Consider the following 27867-nt stretch of genomic DNA (forward strand, 5'->3'; position numbering starts at 1 on the left):
GATAGCATATCTCTAGTACATAGTCACTAAAAACGTAGTCCTCAGAATTTTTTCATGTCATGTTTGATAAGCAAAAAATAATCAAAAAGTAAATATAGTAAACAAGAAAATTTTCAAAAGAAAGGTTCCAAATAAAACAAGAGTGGCAGAATTTAATTCATCCACTCATTAATTACTTAAAGCTTTTTTTTACTAAGTTGTAATAAATAATGATGTGTTGTATCGTGTACATATATATACATGGCACTGCTATCTGCCGCAGTTGTCATAGAAACTTGCGGAACCTCTGTTCGGAATCTCTGCAAATTCACGCTTTGGCGTGCATAATTTACTGCTGAAATCTACGTTTCTTTTCCTGTGAAAAAAATCACCAATTATTTATATTTTATTTTAAGGATGTTAGTATTAATATTTTAGATTATCGTAAAGCTTTATTTGTTTTAAATGTTTCAATAGTAAACATTATAGGATTTTCTTAATTAATTTGATAAAAACGTATTTTTTAAGTTTAGTAATAAAATTTATAAAACATTACCCTCTACTTGGTAGTTCCATTTGATCAACGAGAACCGACTTAACATAAAGTCGATCGTTACACCATAGAATACATAGAGATCGCGGCTCCAGCACATTCATGTCATATTCCCACGATAGTTCCACCTAAAATTAATTAATAATTAATAAAGTTAATAAAGTTTAAAAATTTGAATAATTTTTTGTCAGATTTCATCAACATACTTTTCTTATTTTCCCTCCCAAATCAATAGGATGAGTGACGACAATTGTGTAGGTAGACCCGTGCTCCAGCCTGTTAAAATATAAATAGGATTAGATAATGAGGAAATTGTACATAACTGTAAACAATAAATATATTTGAGGCCTATGTACTTACTTCACGTAATTGTTCGGTGTCAGATCCATTCCTCGAATAATGCCTCTTTCGGACAACAATGTCACCTTCAAAAAACCCTGTACAAAGATGGTTTATAAAATTAACAGTGAGTACAGAACTTATTTGACGACTTTGTCTCAGAAATTTGTGCGATATATTTACACTATATATTTATATTGTTTGCGTTACTTCCTCCTTATTGGGTTAATTCTTAGAGTATCCAGAGTTTAAACCCCCAAATCTATTTCGACACAAATATGTCAGATTTTTGATAAAAAAATTGTGACAGTAGAAGTAAAAGAATTTTTTTGTAATAGTTTAAGGTTATTATATTGTATAGATTCGAATTCCCTTCCCAATTATTATAGTTAAACATCAGTCCATATTCAAGTTTTGTATTATTCGGAGCTTAAACAAAAATGATGGTAATAATGGCACGATAACTATTATCCATTATGGAAATAAAAAAAAAGGACAGACGGAATGATTAAATAAGACTTGTTTTACGTTAACCAGCTAGTTGTTAGAGAAGTTGTATTATTATTTACCTGGACCCAAGATTCTGCTCCTTTTGGGTTAGCTAATTGAATTGCAACCTTATAATGACGATCTGTAAAAGTAAGCAGAATTTTATTTATGAAAATCTTTTACAATATTTTTGTAGAAAGGTATATTCGTTTAGTGGGTGGTTGGAAACGATCAACCGTACATGTGGTTTCCTCCTTAAAAATCAGCCCAAATGCAAAGACGACGCTAGCATTACTCACGGCTCCTGAATTCAAATTTGAATTGAGATTTGATTTGAATTATTTAAATCAAAGTATTGTGACCGTAGTAGCAATATGAAGTAAGAAAAGGACCAATATTTAGCCACTTCCGCACATGCAGTGGTAGTCGTGCAACGAAATGCACCGCCCGCCAGCCCGCTGACAAATGCGTATGCGGCAAACAATGCGAATCACACAACCGCCACCACCAAATCACCCAACACGTGTTTCACCCCTCCATGGGGCATCTTCAGGAGCCATGCCTCTGACTCTGTGTTTGGCACTAATCGGTTTTCTTAATCGACAATACATTGTAATAAGTGCATCTAAAAAACTTTAAACAATTCCGAATTCAAATTGTTTCCCGCTTTATAACGATGGCGGGACTTAGTAATTGTAGTCCCGAGGCTACATGGCCGACCTAAGGTGTAGATTGATAAGGTGAACAGGTTAACTGTGGTGCCATAGTAGGTGATTTAGCGGAGGCGGAGTCACGCAGAGAGTGGAGTTTCGGCATTGCAATACGGCGATCTTCGTATTTTCAGAGACTAAGCGGAGTCACGATACCGGTGGCAGATAATTATCTTCTCGAATTTTGGTCAGCGGCTTGAGGAATGCATGTACTCATGAGTACTGTGAACTCTCTGGGTCCACTTGGACTGTAGGTTCACCTAATGCGGGAAGTATGGTGCGCCAGGTTTCGAAACCTACGAAAGAGGAGGAAAACTATTTTTTCCACGATACAGGACTGCGTGGGTGAACGTTACCGTCGAAACTGCGGATGCGGAAAAACATTTCCGGGGCCCGATCATATAAAGATGATTGAGGGATCTTGGGAGTTTAATTGGAAGAGCAACGGCATTTTTCTCATGTAAAATTAAAAAAGTAACAAAATAGCGTTTAGAAACAAATTTGGCTTAAAACTTACGACAAAATGGCTGCTCTTTTCCAGTGCTTAAAAAGTATTTTGCACCAATTGTTTCTTGTTCTTCAGACGGGAACACTTCATTTTCGGTTTGATTGTTTTTATTAGTAATGAGGCCAGGAGAACTATCAGCGTGGAATCTTTACAAATAAATCTTTTTAGTTATATGTATATTTAAAAATTAAAATTTATGTAAATGAAATTCAAATTAATTTATGTATTTGTCTTTATTGAGAAGATAGTGTATTTTTAATGTATTTTTAATAAAAGAGGTATTTATTAAATACTGACCCCATTATGGCACAACCGTGACCACAGTGAAAACACTTTCCAGACATAAAATGTTGATAAGAAGGACATTGATGGCCTGAAAATTATCCACGATTAAAATTTTAATAAACAAGTCATCTTAGATGTATACTTAAATAAATAAATTTAATCGATTTACCTATATATGGACACTTCCCGTTGATAGATTCTGTGAAGAGCTTGATAGCTCTGACATGGTTGCAGGCAACCAGTACCCTAGAGGCTTCCTCCAAACCTTGTTTCACCAAGGTAAGTGGTATCAACGGCCCTTCCGTCAAATCACAGCCAGGTTGTTCCTTTCCATTATTTGGATAAAAATCTAAATGCCCCACAGGCTGTGACATTCCGTATCCTGCCATAAATACAAAATCTGTCGCAGGCGTGGGATAAAGGGATTTAAAATTAGTGGAATTATGCAATATATAAATGAGATTTGCTATATATTTATATAACTACGCGAAATGATTCATATACTATGGCCAGTAAGCATACCTCAAATATTTACAATATATACAATACATACACATAAAAAATTGTTAAATTATACTTAAAAAGCTATAAGCGATATAAATAAAAAAATTGAAATGATAGAACTACATATATGATGAAAGAGCAAGTGTAAAAAATAATAAACTTATTACCTAATAGAAAAATGCTCTTGCCGTCTGTGTGTATGACGTCGACGAATTCGGCGTCAGTAGGATCTAACCTTACATGAGTGGGCATCCCTTGAAAGTATGGTTCAGCAGGATCTAGACCTGTTATTCTTCCTAATCCCTACAAATTAAAAAGCTAAATCAAAGACAGTGTGAAGATCGAGTTCATTGAACTATTTAATTAAATGTTTTGTTTCTTCCTTTCATTTACTTCACATTTACCTGAATTCTTTCACCGGCATAACCAGCCGTATGGGCACCCAAAGAGTGGCCGATAATGTGTACGTCAAGGGGATTTAAACCGTGATCTTTCTGCAATTTGAAATCTGTTTTTAATTATTATTGACCAAGTAATATTATTAATAATTTTCTATTAATTATAAAAGAATAAGTAAGTATTTTGTTATGATTGTTTACTGTGATTGTCAAAATATTTAATGTTTAATAATATTTATTTAATAATGTATTAAATTTGAATATTTACATTTATGTAGTAATGCATATTTGATACAAACATGTTCTTTTTATTATATTAAAGTGTTTAGCACTAAATGTAGGCCGCTTGCAACCGGTGTTATTGAAAACCAGTGGACGTTATACGACTGAAATGATGACGATGATGTCATATCTATTTATTCATCATAAATCCAAAATAGAAAAAATGAAAGAGGATTTTGGAATTATTGTGAGTATTAATAATTCAAACTTATAAGTAATTATATTTATTTGAGATACCTGTAACGAGTTAATAAAGTGAGCAACTTCTAATCCTACAAGTCTAGTGTTGGCCGTTGCTTGCGTATACAGCGGCAAGCTTCCGCCCGCCCAGTCTACCACAATCACGTTGAAGTCGTCTGCTTTTACCAATTCATCTTTCATTTCACTGACCTGTCAATAAAAAGTAAAATTACCACTTTGATTCTGATTTTAATTTTACAAATACTTTTACATTAAATTTTACCTTACCCAATTTGATAGCGGCGTATCAATAAAGCCATGTATTATCATTTTTGTCAATCGTCGTGGACTAAAGTTAGATTTAGTTATAGTCTTATTCATATTTACGTTTAATATCTGACCATCTGTGGGATTCTTTTTTGTGTATAAGATAAACCTAAAATGTTAAATATTTTTATTACACTACGAGACATCTTTATAAATATTAATAATTATTATTAACAACATGCTGAAAAGGTTTTAAATATAAAAAAAAAAACTCAGAAAAGAATATGCAACCAATGAATAAATAATTATGATTTAAATATATATTTAAATCATTGCACCTGACTCTTGTGCTATATTCTTTGTAACGGTTACCTTTCCTTATGTATAATATTATGTAAATATATTAATATATTCTTTATATATACGGTTTATATATTTAATTTGTAAACCAATAAATTATTATAAACAAAATATACCAACCTTGTATTGATTACGACTCTGGGCAGCGGAAAAACATTAAAAGGTCGATGAATAAGATGGTACCAACTTCTTGTAATGTTCAAGCATCCAAGTTCATCATAACATCTTGTTTCATTTTCAACTGAAATTAATGAATTAATTATTGAATTATATTAAGTGGCAATCAGATTTATTTAATTAAAATGTGTGTAATAATTATTGTTTATGACATAACGTTTCTAATAATTTGCATGATTCTCCCACCGGTGTTTAAATAATTATATGCAATACTTACATGGCAACCAAGGTATATTGACTTCGATTCGGTCAGATCGAGCCCAGTTAAAGGGGTCCAGGATACCAGCAAATGTTGGCTGCAGTCCCAAAAGGATACACCATAGCATCACACGAAGATGCCTGTCTGTTAAATAAAGCCGTCGCATATTATCTGAAAAAGAGATTTTTTTTTAGATGGTGGCGAAAAAGTGCAAATACTCCTAATATTAGACGATTTCTTTGGCTTCTATTTACAAAGCTGATTTTAGATTTTTTTACAAAAAACTTTTCTCAATTAGTAATAGTTCAAAATTTTTGAGCTGCATGACTTATGTTGCGTTAAAATATTATTAAATCACCAAACCATCACTATATTTCAAAGGACTAATAAGATTCTTCAATAAACAAAAGAATTTTAACTTAGTATATGTTTATGTATTCAATTTTCTAACATTATCAAAATTAAAAAAAATATATATTCTCCTGTTTAACTCCTGTACCACGTAAAAACGGAGTTATCTCTTAAAACCGATCAAACTAAATAAAGGCTTATGTTGTCCAGTTACTGGGTATGAGGAATAGATTTGTAATACACATTATGCGGAAGAAGTCGTTGGGCAAATTATGTCTTGCGTAACAAGGCGGATATTCAACTCATTGGAATGCTAGTTTTAAACTTGCAAGGCCGCAATTATTACAAAAATTATGGTGCTTAGCTTCTAAGCTGTAATTGTTATTAAAATATTAATTATATGTCATTATTAGATTTCTAAGTATTTTGGTTTTTTAGATGGAATGAATTTTTTTAATTAAAATTTCTGTTTTGGTGTTTTAAAAATTAAAAATCTTTGTAAAATTGTTTTCCTTTTTAAAATTTTATCTGCGTTTGAAAGTGGAACCTATTGTCGACGTCTCAATAAACCACTTTTTTCACAAAATATAAACATTGCGACATTTGACGTCGCCATTTTCATTTTATTCAAATCAGTATGAGGTAGTTATTGATAATCATTACTTGTTAAAGAAATTAAATAGAAGAATAATTACAAAGGTAAGTAATTTAAAACGACTTTCGCTCTGGTTACCAACAAAATATAATATATTGTTACCTTTAATAAAATAGACAATATTAAATTTGTACTTCTTAAATAAACACAAGTATTTGCCGTCAGTGGTTGTACTGAATTCCGTCATGAAATTGCTTAAGTATGAAAATAAAGCACAAAAAAGGAGAAATGAAAGAAGAGGGAAAAAAAGGATAGTGTTAATCTTGTAATCACTAAATGACTTATACACACTCGCTTCAAATAAGAAAAGCAAGAGAATTATGCTAAACTATACAGCCAGAGGTATAACTGTGACAGTTCACATCTCACTACAAAAAAAAAAAACTCTTGCAGAAAAGGATTACTGTGAACGGCATATTCGTCTGTCATAACGAGGATCAGTCAGTGGGAGATCAAGAGATCCCGTCTAACGAGCCTATTATTATAATAATTCTATCACAAGGCACTGTAATGGCAGAGTAAAAAAAAATTGTCTGCTTAATGCACTACATATGTATATTGTGCAAACTTAAGTGTTCACTTTATATGAACTGCTAAATATGAAGAAAAGAATCACAATGGCTGGATTTTATTGTTTATTATATTGACATAAATAGTATATGTAGATATTTAAATATATAAATATACAATAATATGTACATATGCATATTATGGATTATTTATAAATAATTATGTTATGTAGTAGACATTCGCGTATTTATATTAGATGTTTCACGTGATTATATTCCGTTTCAATTTTATTTTACTTTTCGTATTTTATGATATTAACTAGCTTCACCAATCTTTATTAATTTATTTCTGCATCGCCCGAACGGTTAACTAGCAGAGAATGTCTTCGGCATTAAGTTTGCCGTTAAACATAAAATGTATTAAAAAGAAAAGATATGTATTTCCAAACCAAAGTTAATCTTTATTATATAGCTATCAAAATATCTATATAGCTCACAAATGTGGCAATTGTAGATACATAAAGTGATAAATGAATCGTAACAAAATTGTGTCCGCGGTCCATTATTTCCAAAAGAAGCTAACTCCAATCACAAAATAAAAAATTGGTAGAAATATATATAAATGTTTTTATGTACTTAATTATTGCTTTTGAGAATTACGACAATATCGCAATTGATGACCTAAAGATTTCACACTTGTAGCTGTTACCCGTGGTTTAAAAGAGATTCTACAAAACATGAAAAACGTTGGTTTTGAAGTCGGTCTTAAACAAGTAATTGATGAAGATTGATCTCTTTCCAGCTGTGATAGACTTGAACTTTTATCTATTTGACTGTTAACTTATACCTATATATGATTTAAGTCGTGAAAATATTTTTGACTTTACTATCAAAATTTCCGGGTTGTCAGAGGTAACTTATGTCTGTACTTTCCATGAGGAAATTGTTTACGCGGCGTGTATGATTGTAACGCATTCCACCTGGCGAACTGTATTGTAAGCTCTTAATAACACCTTCATGTTAATAAATGGTTTTGTAAAATTACTTATGTCCCGAAGTCTGTTCACCAATCAACACACCGCAAATTTTCTTGCTTATATAATCTATCTAGTAATTTAAATTCTGAACTATGTTAAAATAGTTTAGAATTTATGTCTATGAATAAAATGGCTCTAGAATGTCAAGAACAAATAGCATATAATTTACAAAAGCAGTTTTATAATATTTTTATCAACAAGAAGTTATGATATAATATAAAAACTAATAATCATACTGTAGTTAATCAATCAAAACACCATGATAAAATATTGATGCTACAAAAAGGTAAATCGATTAATTGGATGGAACCGGTAGCTTTCACTCGAGGTTAACAAACTCTGTAGAATTCCTCTTTAAATAACATTTACCTTGGTTTGACAATGATTACTCTGTTATTTGTGACATTCCTCAGACTCTCCGAGGAATGTAACTATGTAAATAATAATCCGCTCCTGTAAATACCGCAATTTTGTTCAAGCGATCCATCTTTACAATCTCTATGAATTAAAGAGTAATATCTTAATATATATATATATTCTACGAAATTGTTATTATTTTGCGGACTTTTTGTTTCTGTGTCATTGCTATTAGCCTTTCAGAATATACTTACAAGGCAAGCAAGACGGAGGTTGCGTGTACAAAATCGATTCTTAATATGTATATATACAGCACATAACGAATCGATGGAACTGAACTATTGACATGTATTGTACCTTACAAGATAAGCTGGTAATACAGGTGAATTTCGTACGTATTGTTAAATTAAAACATTTTGTTTAAAAGAATAAACCATATTCTTAATAAACACCACTATACAAATATTAAAACAACTAATTTAGTAAAGAAAATATTTCACTTAAGTATATAAAAGATTAAAAAGTCTCCATGGTCAAACTGACGTGATGAAATTACCGTGAACTGGCTTTTACGTAATCCCTAAAGTTAACATTATGTAGTTGGCTACGACTGCTTTACCGAATAATTTAAATTATTTGGTAAAGCGACCTGATTCACGTTTAATTAATTGGTTTTGGTTTTAATAACAGGCATTTGTAAACACTAAGAACATTGATTATGTAAAGTTGATAGGGTGATCAATTTAATTTTTGACTTACAACTAATCTTTAAAATAGCTCATGTAAATAAAAGTTAAGGTTTTATCTCAGTAATTAATAGCTAACAGTGACCTTCTCTCTCACTTTGATTCTTTATGACCCACTTTGAGAAAAACGTTATGGACAATGCAATACACAAAGTTCGTAATATTTATTCACTTTTAAAGGACAACAGTTATGTCATACATTACGTTGTGAGCAATTATTGGTAAGAGTGATATGTTATTAAAATTATTGCTTTATTCTTATAGCTCGTCAATCTAATGTTTTCCTTATCAACTTGTACGTATATCTGCATTTCATAATTTTGAATAACCTAAATTTATAATTTGTTTTAATTTTTTATATAAAAATTACACTCAAAGAATTAATTGATGTGAATCTGAGTGTTCCAAAAAACGTATTTAAGTAGTTTTGGAAAGGTCCAGTTATTTAAAAAAATATGGTTATTGATTCTGAGAAGGCTTTTCCGAAATTCATCTAAGTACGGGGAATGGTTTCTACTTATAAGAAAAAAAAAACTTTTTCTCATAATTGTATATACGTTTGTCTATTTAGCTGTTTGCATTTGCCCATTTGACTGTGCAGTTTGTGCACTCCGCAAACATGATTAGGAAATGCCGTGCAAATCAACTGTTAATTATTGAACGGTTTACAAGCGAACGCTCCATTTTTGTTTTATATCCGGTATTGTATAAAAAAAACAAATAATTAATTAACGTATTTCACAATGTAGATGTTTCTTTTTGGTATAATGATTGCAAATCCTTGTATTAGTTTGATACCATTTTGAGTTTATTTCTAGTGGCACAACTTTTATAATACTTTTCACCATGAAGATTCTAAATAAGGTAAATTCTATGAACAATTAAAATTTTTTGGAATATAATTTTAAATAGGAATTTTTAAACTTCATCGTCTAATAATTGTTATGCCATAATGAGTTAAAGAATTTAATTTTTTTATGCCTATCGACATAAATGCGTTATAATAAAAATAAATGTTTATTATTTCGAATAAAACTATGTATTCCGACGACCACATTGGATGAAGGTCGTATAAATCGAAAGATTACACATATTGGAAATTCTTTAGGTCAGAATATGTCCCTATTAACGTGTACTTGCATAATGTGTGCTAATGGGGCCATGACATTATAGATTTTTCGTGACTGTTTGCCTTAGCTGCATCTGCAGTTCTTATGGATCGGAGATTGTAAAGCGTTTAGGACGCTTAGCCTAAACCTATATATATTGAAGTACTTTAAAGTCTTAAATTTCCTTGTTGTAAAATGTACATACTTTGTCGTGTCTTTTATACGTTGAGATTGCAGTAATTGCAATGTACACTGACTTTATAGTTGTTCTGCAACAACTAACTCCAAGTTTCCAGTTTTGTATATGAAATAGTAATCATCAAGCTTTTTAATCTTTCCTTGCAATTATGTGCATCTATAATTATTAAGTCTATATACTATTATTTATATACATAATAATTAACAATCTTTTGAATGAATCGTGTTATGACAAATTCAAACATTTGCTGTCTGTTTATTTTCTTTAATATAACAATATAAAATAAAATATCATAACCTGCTCCCGGACATCGCTATATTAATTTGCAATTTTTACTTTCGAATCTTATGTGGAAATTGTGACCTTTACAGAAGATTGGTTTTGTGTAACCAATGTTTTACTATAATCACCGTTAGATAATTTTAACGAAAGACATCAACGCTCCAGTGCGTGCTTCGGTGTTTTCATTTACTTGTTATATGCATGAACAATCTTCCTTTAGAATATTACATGTATTATATAAATATTAATTACGTTTAAGTTTAAGTAATGTCGTCCGTGTGTGTACGAGAAAAAACTCAACTATTTTCTTTGACGGATAAGAAGATTTTTGCAATTAAATTTTCCCGTTTTTTTTTTCAAATTATACAGGATTTTCCTTATTTATTTTTAACATTTAAAAATCTACACGAAAATCCGTAATAACTGTACAAGTTGATCGTAAATGTTATTTTAATTATATTGTCTCGTCTAAATTTACATTAAATAAAATAATTAGAAATCGAAGCTATTCATAATGAAACTTTGATTACAATTCTTGTATGTAATGAAATAAAGGAACTCGAACTTCGTTTATAGCTTAAAATGAAGACATTATTAGATGGTATCAGAGTGAAATGCAAGTAAAAGTAATAGAACAGGTTTTAGAATGCTTTACAATTTATCATTGTCGTAGTCTCTAGCAGAGATCGGTTTTTTTAAGTATAAGAGTATAAACGAGTGGTTGTACCGGTTCCCACTTTCCCCATGGAGTAGTCAATGCGGTCACTAGTTTGTGTGCATTACACGAAAGTTCATAAAACCGGTTATCCATTTTTAGGTTAATAAGTCAATGTTATTACTGCGTATGAAATGGATATACATTTTTTAAAACGAAACTACTAAAAATGGTTTTAATCAGTCTTGTGTAAAAAAAAATCCGATTATAGTCGTTTCCTCCTCATTAAATACATTTAGTGTAACATAAGTTTTATTTTAAAAAAAAAAAATCATGAACGAACATATTTAATTACTTAATTTGCATTGTCATTATAAATTTTAAAACTTATACAAACATTCAATTAAAATTTTTTAATAACATGTGAATATTAAAAATGTTTAACATTATTGCAATATCGAGAAAGGCAGTACAAGCAAGCTCCAATCAATCCGGTGTACATATTAACTTTCAAAATGCAAATCGGTAACAAGTACTGTATCATACAACGAAACAATTCACATATCACGTAGAATTAATAAAGAGATATTTTATTAAATGATCAAGATAAGAAGCCAGAACGTTGAGTTGAGAACCACTTTCACCTTAGCCTGCAACTAAGACATAAATACTAGGTAGCCAGGTAATAGAAGTCGATAATGAAAATGTGGCGGACGTTCAGTCGTCGACCGGTAGTCTAACTAGAACCAAAGTGATTGGTTAGAAAACTAATTGATTATGAATTAAATTGTGTTTATTATTATTGAAAATTATTTTAATAAAAAGATGGGCTTAATTTCGATTCCTAAATAAGACAATGAAATATCCTCATGTAAAGATATATGAGGATATTCGATACTCATAGATAATTAAACGTATTTCGTATTACTTCTTTTGGGTGTTTCACGATGACAAAGTTATAAGTACCTAGTTTTAAAAATCTTTTATGTTACATATACATATAATTGTAAAATCTTAGTATTAAATCATCTAAAATTATGCTAACATATTAGAGGTACATGATTTAACAAGGTTACTTCTATGGAAAAACATGATTATCGGCTACAATAAATATTTAATAATGATGTTTGCTGTAGACAAACTCATGAGCAAAGGCAGTAATAATTAAATATTCGTTCTACTAATAAGCTTATATTTCACGTTTTTGGTTTTGGTGGTTGGTTTGTCGTTATTTAAACTCTATAAGAGCATCTATTAAAATAATAATATAGTAGAAGAAGTTACGTGAATGATTTTCTTGTGAAAGTGAATTGCACCTGTAACGGAAAAAGTAATTATAGATGACCTTTTGATGGTGAAATTATTGTGACTACCAATAAAAGAAACTAATTTATTATGACAACGTATGTAAGTAAAAAGGATTTTTTTCTATCGATAACTTAATAAAGTTCAGAAATCTTAATATTTTAGCAGCAAATTGCTTAATTGTATACATACGTAGAAGAAATATTTGCTTATGCTGCAATGACCATCTAACTCTAAATAATCGTCTAATTTATTCCTGAAAGTCAGATTGACTTTTGTGTTTAATGAATTACTAATTATGAATAGTAATTTGAATATTATGATAGTCATAAATTACTTGTCAACCATTAATCACGCATTATTTTTAAGAAAAGCATAACGGAAATATGTACTAATAAGAAGTAGAGCACTATGCGATAAATATATTCTGCAAAACCGAACCCAGCCGATACTTGTAAGTCTTACTCTTTTGTACGGTGTGCCAAATCAATCGACGGGTACTATATACGAGATTGTTAAGCAACGCTATGTGTGCCGCGAGAGCTGGTCAGCGGAGTGCAACGTTTAAGCAAATACTGCAGGTTTCCCGTTACACACTAGCCTGGTTAGATAACGGAACGGGTATTGAGAAGTAACACTCGATCAAGCTAAAGTCTCATATAAAAGTGTTACGAATAATTCATTGGATTTTAAGTTAATTCTCATTTGTGTATCTAATGAAATAATTTGTCTTTTGTGTTTGAATAGCCTTAACTTTATAAAATACCTATAATGAAAGTATCTTTACTTTTTCGTTGTATGTTATAAACCAATTTGTTAACAATATTTTAAGGCAATTATTGCCTGATAATCATTGTCATTTAATATGTAAGACGACCACTGATGGATAAAGGTCTTTCTCATAGATTTCCATTCCACGTGACTGATGGGCGAATAAAAATTATTTATTTTAATATGTATGTGTTTGCTTAAACTGTTCGGGATTTTTACGGGTAGACAAAACTAAGGTCTAATCGATCTTAACACATTCCATTAATATTTTTCATGTTTGCAATATTTCTGACCTTCGCTTAGTATGTCACGATTCAACAACTATGAAAGGCTAATCTAAAAGTAAGCGGTAAAAATTAACGGTATTTGTTCTAATGGAACTATTTTTTTAAACATTAGAAAACAACAACAACAAAAAAACGTCTTTGGATAGAATAAATGCAATCAAGTGCATAGGACCGGGTCAGGCAGCGAAAGTATGTTTTCTCTTAGGAGGGAGTTTGGTTGACTATAAAGCTGTAATTTTGCACGGGAGAAATGAAAGTTGATACGGACACATAAACAGTGTAGCTATCTCATAAAAAACATATATATATAATTCATACGTGACTTCTATTCACGACTAAAATATGTCCTTTTAATATGTTCAGCTTAAACATAAAATCAATAATGATATTAACTTTTCTAGTTGCTTATTATAACCTTGAAATTGATATATATTTGATATGATTATGCATTTTGTTTGCCTCGTATAAAATTTTTAATCAACATTTACGTACATTAAAAATTTTAACTTAATCAATATTGTCTTTTAATCGGATTTATATTATATTATGAGTCTTGAAAATAATTTTTAGTGCTGTAGGTATTGCTGTATATTCAATGTAAATATGTATATTTAAAAAAGGTTAAAATATTTCAAATAGTCAATATTATTTTGTAATACTTGAATTATTAAATAAATAAATTTTACCTAAATATCTTTAATATATTGTTTAATTTGAAGAGAACCTATCTTGATTTAATATCTAGAAAAATATTGTGCGGTTATATTCTTTGATGTTCTTAGGTAACACTTAGGAAGTGTTTCAGTTCATTTGTTTTGTAAACTTTTCCTGGTAAATATTTCCAGTGGTTTTAATTAATGAGTTTTTAGTTTTATATTTCTGTTGTTTGTTGTTGTTGTATGTTTAGTTTCTGTAGTTTGAATTTCCGCTTACTCTAAAATAGATTAAAAAGATAACTGTTTTTTTTACTTCTTGTCGATTATTTTACCTGTCGTATTATCGTATATAATTAAAATTTTGCAGTGATGTAAAAGTAATTCTCTGTGCGAAGAATTTAGAAGCTTCTATAGGCTGCCGTTACTGTTATTTTATTACAAGAATCCTCTTCACGTTTAAAATTCATTATAGTTTTTATAGACATCTAAATAATGACAGCACTTAATTGAATTCCAACAGAACTGTGGCACGAGATTCTTAAAAACCCTGCAATTAATTTGTGACTATCTGTAAAAAAATGCTAATTGTGATTAAAAATTGTATTTTTTTTATTTCAATATTTTTAATAGCAATAAACTTACAATTAACCATGTGAACCGTTTAGCATAAATTTCTTAATCATGTTTATGGTGATAGAAGGCTGAAATGGTGTAAATGAAAACTCTTTTCTCTTCTTTTTTCTTTATTATCAAGCGTACCAACTAATATAGTAACAACCAGACTGGGGCGTCGAGCTTTTTATCTTTTTATGAAGTGAATGGAGCAGGCAAGGGCCGCCAAGAGAGAACCTTTTCTTAGGCTTCTTGATACACCTTTAGCATTACGTTTCCAATGTTGTCGTGAGGAACACGGCTCAGTCGGTTGCTGTTATTAGATTACCTTTTTAACACTTTTAATTAACTCTGGAAAAAGAGGCGATGTATGAAACTATGTTAAATAAATAATTTGGAAAATCGCTTTTATTTATTTACCTTTACTACTTATTGTATATAAACAAGACATAAGAAATCAGATTAAATAGACAATAACTTGAGTATAGCAAGGGCAGTCTTGTCATAGACGGCGATTTATTCCAGTCAGCCATTGAATACTGAGCCATAAAAGAAAATAAGTTGAAGGAAATATGATAAAGTTCTACAAATTTAAATCGTCTGTCATCAATATTATCGTGAAATAGTCTTCAATTTAAATTAAAAACGACTTACATACCACTTTAAAGTAAACAGAACTAATATACATAGTTAGTAGTAGTACTCGTAATAGGTGTTTTGCATTTCAGACATTTATAGTTCCTGTAGAAAACCACTAGACTAGCAGATTGCCGCTCCATCTACTCCGCAATGAGGTATTAGTTGTGTAAAATACGCAGGTAGAAATAAAATAAGTTTACGCAATAATACGGAAACATGTGGAATCCCCTGTGTTATTATGGATGTTATGAGACAATAGTTTAGAGGCGTCCAACTAGAACACGCAACGTAATAGTTACGTAACTGCATGTATTGAGGTCGGTAAAGAACTGGTCATTAGGCCAGTATTTTAAGGTAAATTTTTTCATCCGAGTGAACGTATTAAATAATAATAAAATGCAAGTGTGTCAGTATTGTGACGTACTTGAATTTATTTTTGGACAAAACATTGACATTATTTATATAACGTCTGCGAGTCTTACAATTCTAATTGGGTACCAAATCGAGGTTGTGTCCAATGACAAACTGAGAAAACCGAACATTATTGATTTCTAGTTTTAACCAAACGATAGTGAAATATGTGTCGGTTTTTTATAAATATCTGGTTTGTTTAAACCAATATTAAGTACAAAAATAAAAACATTTCAATTATTATATAAAGAGATGAATTCGCACTACTAAACAGTATTTTTTTCCATTACCACAGACTACTCATTGCGTCGTATACCTCATTGCTGTGCGTTGTGATCCTCTTCATTTAAAAAGAAGGTGATATTCTGTTTCACAAGTTTTCGGCATCGGTTGCATTGGCTTATGAACATTACTATTTAGTGGTGCTATCTTTTGTCCACCACAATTTGCTTCACTACTGTGGCCTGTTCAGCGACGTCTCATTTTCTTACCCGCAACGAAAAGCATCTTGAGGATACAAAGATAATTATTATTTAAAGGAAAAAATAATAAAGTTTGTTAAGCTATAAATAGTTTGGTAAGTATTATGTATAAAATTATGCTGTTGATTAAGTAGATTTTGAAATACAAGCAAAGCTTAGTTCTAGACCCATATAAAATCATATTAAAATCGCCAGCTTAGGACAATAAATGTTTATTATTTTTATTATGATAAAAGTATATGGTATGATTTATTTTTATTGTAAAAGTATATCAACGACAATTCATCATCATCATTATAACAGTCGATAGACGCCCACTGGGTGGTCTCCTCAAAGTACACCACGATGACTGGCCCCGGTAAAATTTAAAAATAAATTTGTTAGTTGCATTATCAATTTTTGATTAATCTTCGCTATTGTTTTAAATATTTTTCAATTTTATGTTTTCATAAATTTCGGTTGTATTAAGAATGCGTTAATTGAAGTTAAAGCAGTATCTGTATCGAACGCTATTACGAAAAGCCTGTTATAAGATATTTAGGTCAGGGAAATGTTATGTCCACATTGCTGAGCGTCTGCCGGGGAGTTGAAACTTCCTGCTTAAAGTCATTAGTCTCGTTTATTTTGTAACAAAACGTGTCTTCTACGTTACCTGAAAAAGTTAAACCCATTTTTTATCTAAGCTACACACATTAAGTTTGTGTTAGTTAATATTATTATACAATTTATTACAGTAAGTTTCTTCTTTTAACTTGTTTAGTATTATAAGGAATATTTAAAACTAATTATATCAGTCATATATATGGTTATGTAAGTAAATATTTGTATTTTATTCACACTGATTTATTTAGGAGTAAATAAGTTTTATTTATTTTAGAAACATGTCTTAAACTTAAATAAAGGCGATTATGCCCGTCATGCCCGAGTATGCACTTTAAACGGAAGCCCGTAAACATGGTATATAAAATGATAAAGATCACTTAAATTCATTTATTCCATGAGAAAAAATAGAGTTGTACACTTTTCAGTACCTTGCTTGATACGTACGTTATTTTACAATTAATAGGATTTAATTAACAGTATAGTATATAAAGTTTAGTTTAAAAGCTTATAACAATCAAAATTTATTTAAACTCATACCTAAAGTCCGACATTATAAAATATAATTAAATACCATGTTATGATGACACCAATATACATTTACAGCGTTAATAAAACTTCATAATGATTTGTTTATCAATAAAAGACAGTGGTCAATTCAATTATAGAACAGTGGTAGTAAAATGTAATGTGATATTGTTTTTTATGTGGGTATCTATTGTGATGCGATCATTGTGATTCCATTATTAAACCTATCACATCGGAGCTAACTAGTTGACGATGTATAGACAGGAAATGTGCCTGCGCATAAAGCAACAGTTTATGATCATATTTAGTGACGAATGTGGTAAACAAATATTAATAATCTGCGGGTGCTGTTAATAGCAATATTATTCGACATAGGAATTGTTAATTCAGTCTTACAAATTACCAAATTACGGTGGCAGTTTAATTTTTTGTCAAGATAAATAATTCGTCTCTGTAGACCTATGGGCCAGAAGTTATTGTCCAGTCGAAATCCAATTAAAAAAAAAATTATTAAAATTATAATATACTTACGATTTATTAATTTTGATTTAAAAGATTCAAAAATTCGCCTCCTATATTATAATAGCGATAAATTAATAAATACATAAATTTTTGGTTGGATGTTTAATGTAATTAAATTAAACCGCCTTTTCACGAAACTGCATGTTGTTTCAGTTTTTTTAACACGTATAGCTATGAAATGTTTTAACTTCCCGACACGAGGTTTCCGGCTTGAGTAAGCCTATTACGTCTTAACAATAGAGTTCAAGTATAGGCAAGGTATCGTGCTTTACTTACGTGGAATAATGTATTCTACATTAGTAGAGAAGGATAACAAAATCTGCAAATTGAGTTTACATTTTACCTCTTCAGTGTGAGTCAGTATTTTTACGCCTATCGATACAATAACTTTTATTTCATTTAATGCTGAAATACAGAGTAAAAAAGAGAGCCAAAGACCTTAACAAGGTCCAAGTGAGATGCTTGATGCAGACCGCTTCTCTCAAATACGGTTTGTCCGTTGACATTTACAGCTCCATCGGGTCTGGGGAGACACAACATTAACCGTCCTCAGCCTAGATTTTTTTTAAAGTAACTAAGTTCTTTCGACTTCTTACATTATTTCTTAACCCGAAGAAGGATTGTCCAAGTTTAAAGTCGCTAAGGCGGATGCTCCGTGAAATAGTCTGGGTGAAAAGGCCCTCAAGAGAGGACCTCGACTTGGGCTGCAGATAGAACTAATGTAAAATATTGGTATTACTGTACTTAATTCATAACTTTTTCGAATGATAAACAAATATCTACATGACGACCTACACATCCTTGGGGTAAAAGAGAATATCACCAGTCATACAAAGATTGAATCTTGAAACACCCCAATACACTTGCGACGATAAGTGACGGATAATTCCCCAGTACAGTGCGACTGAAATTCAAAAGTCCAATTTCAAGAACATAAGAGCGCATAAATGCGAAATTGAGACCAGACTGTGATTGCGCTGCTAATCCTGATACATTGTTACACATAGCGCTTATCGCTCTATAACAGGGAGATTAACTATAACAGTGTAGAGATAGCGGAATGTTACATATATTCTTTGCTCTTTATATCGCAAATTACATATTATTCCCTATAATTTTCCAAATCGAAGGAAATCGAATCAGGATCAGCGTTTGTGACGTGTTTCACGATTATCACACACAATGAGAAATGTCGTCATCAAATACGTATCATACATGCTTACGTATATATATGGTGTATTATCTATACTTGTATGTGTTAATAATTATTGATCAAATGTCATATTATATATTAACCTCACACAACAGAGAAAGTGAGAATGATTAATATGTACGAGACGTTTAATATATTCTCGGTATAAGCATGAAAGAATAAGCGGAAAATTCAGATAAAAATGATATTTTTAAATGTAAGCCTCATTCAATACACTCATTTGAGTAAAAAATTAACTGTTCAATATCCTCGAATAGGATTTTTTTTTATGTGAAAAATGTTCAGCAATAGCGTCCTTCAACTTTTCATCGTCGGAAAAATGGTAACCTTGAAGATCTATCATGAGGTTCGGAAAAAGAAAACAATCATAAGGGGTTGTTGTATGGATGTTTGATTTCAAATCTGTAATCTCTCACAGTAGCCATAGTGGCGGCACCTTCGTGAATCGGCGCGTTGTCGTGAAGAGACAAGACTTTTGCTCTAAATTTTCCACGTCTTTTTTCTTATATTCCTTACCTTAAATTACGTAGGTGTTTAGATAATATGCAGCCGTAATTCTTTGATCTTTTTGTGTACTCAATCAGCAAGATACCCTTAGAAACCAGAAATATTGAGGCAATAACATTTCCGTTGGATAAGGAGGGGTGACTTTAAACTTCTTTATGGGATCTTTACCTTTTTTATGGACTCTTGCATCAGGATAATAGTCATAAACCGACATTTCATTACAATAATGATTAAAAAAGAAAATACTATGACAATTTTCATCACAAACTTCCAATTGTTACACCAGGTCTTGTATAAAAATATTAATAATTATAGGAAAATAGAAGGCGATATAAATAAGGTTAGAAACTAAAAATAAAGATACACTTGTAATACTTTTCTCTAAGTTTTTTAAAATTAGTTAGTTTTATGAACAGTGTATCACTGTAGTTTATATCTCTGAATTATTACATAATAAATTTAAAAAGTTCATTAAAGTAAAACCTGTTAATAATTCTATTATGGTATGAAGGATTTTATAAGTAATAATAAAGCTCGAAAGTGAATTGTTGTACTACTGCATAAAAGATATAGTAGAAATGTCCACAGAAAAATACCGTTTGAATTTATTGAGGGCTCTTGTCAGACAAGGGCAAGTAGAATTAAAGAGGAGCTCAATCTAATTTTTGCTTTTATCAGTTTAGGTATTCTCATCATGACTTTCACAAGCAGTCACAAGAAATGATTCTATGTGGATAATAATATGAATTAAGATATAAATGAATATTTTCTCTAAACCGTTTGAATTAACTAGACCACTTCTGAATTGTAGACAATGAAGGAAATTTATGAGCTTTTACTTGTTGCATGATGAGTTTTATCATAGAACGATTCTTGATTTCAACATTAAGTCATTGTAGTTACCTTTTCGTAAGAATATTTGAAAAGTAATGGTGACAGTTAAATGAATTTTCATATTTGTATCCTCAAAGAGCGTCTTTATTCAATGAAATAATATAATTACCTTTATCATTAGTATTTCATCCCGATGTCATAAATATGGGTATATCGTATACATCTTGTACGAAACGATAAGCAACTAAGTTGCGGCGTTAAAATGTTTATTAAACGAACGTGTATTTTATAAGCAAAACAAGAAAACAAAGCTAAATTGATGTTTTCTTCGTCTATTTCGATTACAATGGCTGGCACGTACTGACTGAGAAATATAAAACGCTGTTACTTAAGCTGAATATAAAACAGTACAACACAAGCGCGGAAACTTTGGTTCCTCTGTTTCTGTTATAGAATGAAATCATCGATTGAAACGACCACTTAACATTTTAAATTAATTAGTTGTTTTAGAAGTAATTTGTGCCTTTATCACTACTTTTGATACCAGATATAGATAACCATGAGAGGTATTTAACTTTATATTAGAAGCACAAGCCATGCCTTACAAAAAGGGTTTAGGCCATAATCCATCACACCGTCCTAGTAGCGATTGTTAGTTGACAAATACTCGTAACTTGCGATTTTTAATCCTAAGAAACACCGATTTACAAATGAACTTTTTTTATTGTTTTTAAGTATTATATTTTAGTGATAATTTAAAATAACTGTACGACCTTCAAACAATTAACTCAGCGTTCTATGATCTGAGTTATAGATGTTAACCTTTATTCTACCACTGCTGCAGATATAAAAGGCTTAGTCAATTTTAGAGCGATTTTCTTCTTGACAAACTTCTATCGTTTCATAAATCAGTTTTTTCCAGTCAATACAGGTTTTCTTAATGTTGTATTGCAAACTTTTGAGTTTAGCTCATTTTATGTAAGTAAATAATGATCTATAAATATTTTAATATTGAATTATAATTTTCTCACTAATCGCAGGTCGGATAATTGCTATGCGGTTCCAACGTAAGTTGTAAAACTTTAATCAATAAACTACTAGCTGTATTCAAGTAATTAAAAATTTTAATGAATCAATAGTTTCAATACAAACTGAATGTAATTGAAATAAATAAGGGAATTGTTGACAAACTTAAAAAAAATAAATATTATTGATGCTTGTCATAATTTTTTTAAATCAATCTATAGTTTATAATTCTCATAACGGCAGTTAACTAATATCACCACTAATATCACACACAGTATAGCACCACTTTTGTAATTACTCTGACTGATGCTTTTTCTGATTCGTAAAGAGTAAAAAAAGTTTTAGTAAGCTCTTTTACATAGCTGTCTAGGTTTAAGCATTGTGCGTAACTAAATCGTTAATTGTACTTGGCCCTGACCAAACATAATAATTTGCTATATCTATTAGTAATTTTAAGCCAATCGATAAAAGTCGTTGATAAGGGACCCTGAGTGTGACTGCTACAATGTTCGAATTTATTCGTTTTCGTTTGTTTATTTTTTGAATGAAACACCTGACTACCATTTTTATTTACCTGTTTAAAGACAATAAAGAAAAATGTCTATTTTATTAAAAAAATATCTTTGTAAGTAAAGGATGGATGCTCAGAAAGCATCATTGTGTTTTTAATCAATACATACAGCTATTGCTGTCGCTACATATGCATTTGTTAGCCAATCTAAAACGATTTAAAGACAATTCTACGAACCTTATGTAACGTATTGCATGTTGCCTCGCAATAGTGTTGCTGCATCAAATGATACCTTTCGCAAATCACGGTGCAGAGATTGTCGGCACTTTTGTTGCTTTACCAGTACGTGAGAAGTTGTCATTTTATAATATTGAATTGTAATAAACACGAAAGTATTAGGATTGAAGGTGAGACTACAGCTTGTGCTTGTATAAGATCATAGTCATTAAAAATCTTAAATTGTAGCAAATTAAATGAGGGTCATTAGGCCAACTGCTGAAAATCAAGCAGAGATAGCTGCCGTTAATGAAATTTATAAAATTTGAATCACTGATAAAAGAAAATAAATAACAAATGTAAATTCCCATTTACTTAATACCATGAGTTTGTATTTTAAAATATAGCTATTTTGTAATGACTTATTAATCAAGAATAGATTGCGGGGAGTAAAGTAAATATTTAATATATAAAATGTATATATATTAAATAAAATGCAAGTAAATTTGCGATCAAATTTTAAATCAAACTAACAAAACTAAAAAATAACAAGACAGTTAAATTTACAGTGAAACAAAGATTTCCGAAAGGAGAGTTTAATATTTTCCCAATAAATTCTAATAGAGCTTTCTTATTTCCCGTTCATAAAATGTACTAATATTATTTAACCATATATATAAAGTTCTGAAGTTTGTATAGTTTTAAATACGTCCTTTAGTTATTGGTCTATTTATTGTAGAGAGCTTGGCGCACTCTTATGTAATGATTATAGCTCAAAACTTAATCACATGTAAATGGTTTTGTAACCGTAAATAATTACGTAGAATAGACGAAAGGCTTTTTCTTGGATTTTCCTTTTATACATAAATATTGATCCCCTTTTTATCTGATTTCATGAAGCTATACAGAGAATAATAATGATTTTTTTGGAACTAATAATAAATAAAAAAATTGCAGGTTTAAAAGTAGGGACGACAACAAGTAAGCGTTTAATTTGGCGTCACATTATAGAGTTAAAATGGCGTTACGTAAAGTATTTGTCGACTGTTGGCGAAAGACGGTCAAGTGCGGGTCAATATAGACAGGTTACTTTACATTATCACATCGGAATATTCAAAGTTGTAACATAAATAAATCTTTATCATGTAAGATCTGAATAAATGATAGAGATTTGTTTTGATGTTTGATATATGTAAATGTCTGTATTGTATTTGTATAATTACTTTTCTTAAAAGCAACTTCTAAATTAAAAACACTAACATTCTCACAATAAACTCATAATATATTCACATTAAACCAATGTACATATAAATCAATGTAAATTAAAAAAAAAAAACAGTGATATCCATTAACGTATTGTAAGGAATAAAAATAAACTTGTTGTACTTGCTATTAGGCTCCATAAAAGGTCTCATTCATTTATCGGTCAATGTATTCAATTTTATAAAAAAAACTACAAAAGTACGCGGTAAGTACTTTTTGTAAATACAAGAATTTTTTTAAACAGAAGCTTAAGAGGAATATTATTCTATTTCAGAGTATGTTCATGATAAAGGTGTTTCGAAATGAATCGTTCAAATTAAAAAAAAAAATCTTAAAAAATAATTACAAAGCCGACTGAGGTAGTAGGTGGCGCGTTATGAACTAAACTTAATTTTAAGCTGATTGAATTATAAATAATGGTAATGATCTCAATACAATACATACAATAAAGTCATTTTGACTTTGAATTTGATTTTGATAGTGAATTTAATAAATACTGCCCGTCCCAGAGTTGTAGCACATCTAAGGATACTTACTACCTTTAATACTATCGATACTTCTTCTTTTGAAAACCTAACCTATTTTTGTAATACAAAGCGATAGTAAAGTCAAAATAATAATAAAAAAGTTACTATTTATAAAGATGCTTATATATCTGCAAGCTCTAGTCAAAATAAAATATACTTTAATAATACTTTGTGAATGATTTCAAACACAATTAATTTTACAAATAAACTTATTTAAATATGTCAAGAATAGTTTACAGTTATTATGTGTGTAAACATTATAAGAGCTCGTCTGAGTAGTTTTCGGTACAGATAACGGTGTTCGTAAGTGTATTGTCTTGTTCTCGATTACGTATGTTGGACGTAGCTGCAGTTTTCCACATTTTCGAAGGTTCGAGCATTAGAAAGCGATGCGTTTTGCAAGTAACCCGACGCAGGGGCTCGGCGGCTTGCTTAATGCACAACACGTGCTCGGCTTTCATAGTGGGCGTACCAAGGCGACGAGACGACAGATATTGAGTAATGCTCGCCGTGATACTAATCAAAATATTATTGCTAACAATATGCAACTAATATTTACATATTGTTGAATCAGAAGGTAAAGCTCATTTGCTGTCAATTAATGTATAGCGCACTATATTAAAAATCAATGGTTTCATAGATAATACATAACATTAATCGTTTTCCCAATTCGAATTTCCTCATATTCAAATCAATTATTGTTTACTATCTGTCCCTGTAGACTTTGTATCGCCAGAAACTATTGTCTTGACGTATTCCAATAGATATTTTTAATTAAGGTGACGTACTTTGAAGTAATCGCCTTAAACTGGGAAAATAGATGAAAAGCTGCTCATCCACATTTGTAAAGATTTTACACCTATAACAAATAACGTCGTATGCACTATTGATTAACGTAGGAATTGAACTACGAGTAAGTATTGAACTTCCCACAAAACAAACTTTGTAAATATCAACATTTATATAAAAGAATAAGTACTATTCACAGGTCAAATTTGTTGAGGTTTAAATTACAGATAATTTATTAGAAATGAAAATACCGTTAGTTAGTTTCACTATTATGAGATTTTAAAATACGAGGTTTGGTTAATTTTTTTAAATGTTCTCACGTAATGGCAAGATATAAATCTTGGCTTTGGCTTAAAAATAATTATTATAAGAAAACAGCAAAAATAATCGGTGTCACAAATAAAAAATAAATATTAAATGCTTTTAATTTACAATAACTATTGTCTGAATGAATTGACTTCTTATAATTTATTATTTATTTAAATGCTTAATATTATCGTATTAGCACTGTTTAAATAACGGTTTTCAAAAACTTTATATAACTTGCTTATATAATTAATAATTTAAAGTTATGCGTACGTAAAGGTGTTAAATAATTATGTTGAATTACGGACTGCATGGTTCAATTAGATATTGTCTATCCCTTTAGGCTAAAAACTAGATATGCAATCACATTGCATTAAGGATGCAAAAATGTATCTAGGTCATCGTAAGATCTAAACCGAGATGTCTGGGTTCGGTGTGTTGCTAAACAGCGTAAAGCAGACTGCGAGTTATCAAACATTACTCGGATAAAAATGTTATGCAGAGACAAAAAAAAGTCACTTAATAAAGATAGAATAGTTGAAACATCCGTATCTTAGTTAAGTCTTTTTTTAAACGCTTAAAATGTATAATATTACGTGTGGCAACCGTGGTCCTAACGTGACCAATAATATTAAAACTCGTGAAAGGCTGGGATATTCGTTTCGCTTTCGTTTTTAGCCTCGAGTTCATTGACTAGATTTGTTTTCTGAAACTGTTGCATTGAAAACATATTACATTAGACAAAAAGTTAGAGATGCACCGCACCACGCAATATAAAACGCAACTCGACGAATTTAAATTTTATTTTCTTTATTTTTTGTATCATGTCTTACATATATAGAAGGCCTATTATACCGAAGGCATTGATACCGTTTACCAAGAACACTTATTAAATATAGAAATAATTTGTTACCTAAAATCAATTTTATAAAAACTGATTTCATTAACGTTTAACTCAATACGACTGATCGATTTTTCCTTTATTTTTTAAAAGTGTTATTAAGTACAGACTTTGTTAGGCGATGTTCGTAAAAATTGACCAGTAATTAAACTTTTTTAAAATAACAGTTTTATAGTTACGTGGTTTTGGTTAAAAGCATTCTCATTACAGCAGTTTGATATAAATGCAGATATTAATTGTTGTATGCGATGCATTTTAAACTAAATTTTCATTTGTTGCGGACTCGGAAGCACTTCCTGGACTGATCACGTCTGTTCGAGTACATAGCACGCTATCTTCATTAATTCTAGTATCATTTTTTTACTTGGCTTGAATAATTGTTTAGTATTCACAGGACAATTTTTGTAATTAGGAGATGTGATTATAGTTTTAAATTACAAAATCCTATGTTGCTTGAACATTGATATAAGAGATGGTACGTTTAATATCACTGTCTTATAAATAGGCGATTAATTTTACCAACAACGATGCGCAGATTCATTTTAAAATATAGTAATGGTTTGTGGCCTTGTAAAAGGGGCTCACCCCACGTAGATAAATGTTATTGTAGAGTTATATAAGAATGGATCATCTGTAAATATTATTCCTTGCAAATTATAACACAGTTAAATACCAATTATCTACTAATTCAACTTGAGTTGTAAATGAAGTAAACTGAAAACTAAACTTCTTGTTTTTAAATGTAGAAATAATAAACCATGTATAATTTTTACATACACAAAAAACAAATACTTGGGATTTTTATGCTTAGTAGTAAGATTTATACTTTTTTATACCTTCACCGGGTTTTAACCTCTTTAAAGTACTAGGCTCATGCTCAGTTCAGGCAGTTACATTATTTATTTCACTGGATTAGGAGGCCACTAAGTTCTTAGCTCGGTAAGATTGGGGTTCTATGAAATGAATTGATGCTCACGCCCTTAAGAGGGGACTTCTACTTTGGCTGTTACTTGAAGCTTATAGAACAGTCCGACTTGCGAGTGCTTGAAAGGTCTGAATTTCTGTATAACCAGGTAAACTTTTTTAGCTAGCATTACTACCAATTCGAAAATCAATAACTTTTGATGATTTTATCTTAGGACCTGATTTTCCACAGATACATACTTTCATTGAATGAGCTACTTTATAACATTTGTTTTTTTTATTTTACCCTTATTATCGAATTTTCCAATTTTCGTTCTTTTCTAATCCACGCAATGGAATTCGGTTGTTAGTTAATATTGTTAATAAACTAAAACCCATAATACTGTTTGTTCTTGTCGTTAAAAAATTAAACGGTTTCAACTATTACATGCTTTCTGTAATAATTATTGTTGGACATATCGTATGTGCAATTTTTTATTGCTTAAACCAGGCCAGCAGAAACGAACGTGTTTTTATTGCGGACTGATATACATTATTCCCAAACTTGTTACAATATGTAACTTCTGGAGCGTATCTATAATGTCTTTTTTTATTATTTCTTAATTGATAAAATGACTAACATACCCAAACAAATAAAAGTTTCCGATTTTCGGTCCCACGTGTTTCCTCCGCTTTTCCCACCTTTGAAAATATTGTCAGTAAAGACAGAAACAACGCATAAACAAACACAAGAGTTTTATAGGTTATATACAGTACGACACTGTGTATAATTTACCCTGAGTATATTTAAATGAAAATTGATCATAAACACACTCGGAATGGAAATGTATCTTAAACAGTATCACGTAATTTCGGAACGCTTCCGAATGTTGCAACAGTCGATTGGTAGTACGCGTGCGCGACGCGG

At 30.4% G+C, this 27867-nt stretch overlaps 1 protein-coding gene across 2 annotated transcripts; it reads right to left on the reverse strand.

Moving 5' to 3' along the window:
* LOC137930978 (pancreatic triacylglycerol lipase-like) lies at positions 1–27865 on the reverse strand. Of its 2 annotated transcripts, none has more exons than XM_068774357.1 (15): positions 27585–27865; positions 5249–5401; positions 4975–5095; positions 4516–4663; positions 4285–4437; positions 3772–3861; positions 3535–3670; positions 3033–3245; positions 2876–2951; positions 2588–2724; positions 1441–1502; positions 893–969; positions 739–808; positions 536–660; positions 1–355 (listed from the first exon to the last, which is right to left on the reverse strand). In XM_068774357.1, exons 2-15 carry the CDS (start codon positions 5394–5396, stop codon positions 250–252), a joined length of 1662 nt encoding a protein of 553 aa, XP_068630458.1. In that variant the 5' UTR covers positions 5397–5401; positions 27585–27865; the 3' UTR covers positions 1–249. The 2 variants fall into 2 exon arrangements, with proteins under 2 accessions (XP_068630458.1, XP_068630457.1); XM_068774356.1 differs by having other exon boundaries at positions 3033–3263.
* Between the last annotated feature and the right edge of the window lie 2 nt (positions 27866–27867).

This window comes from Battus philenor, unplaced genomic scaffold (genome assembly GCF_028537555.1).
Source record: "Battus philenor isolate CCGP_79_NKW_IND1 unplaced genomic scaffold, ilBatPhil1.0.hap1 SCAF_7, whole genome shotgun sequence".
In the NCBI taxonomy this organism is placed as follows: Eukaryota; Metazoa; Arthropoda; class Insecta; order Lepidoptera; family Papilionidae; genus Battus; species Battus philenor.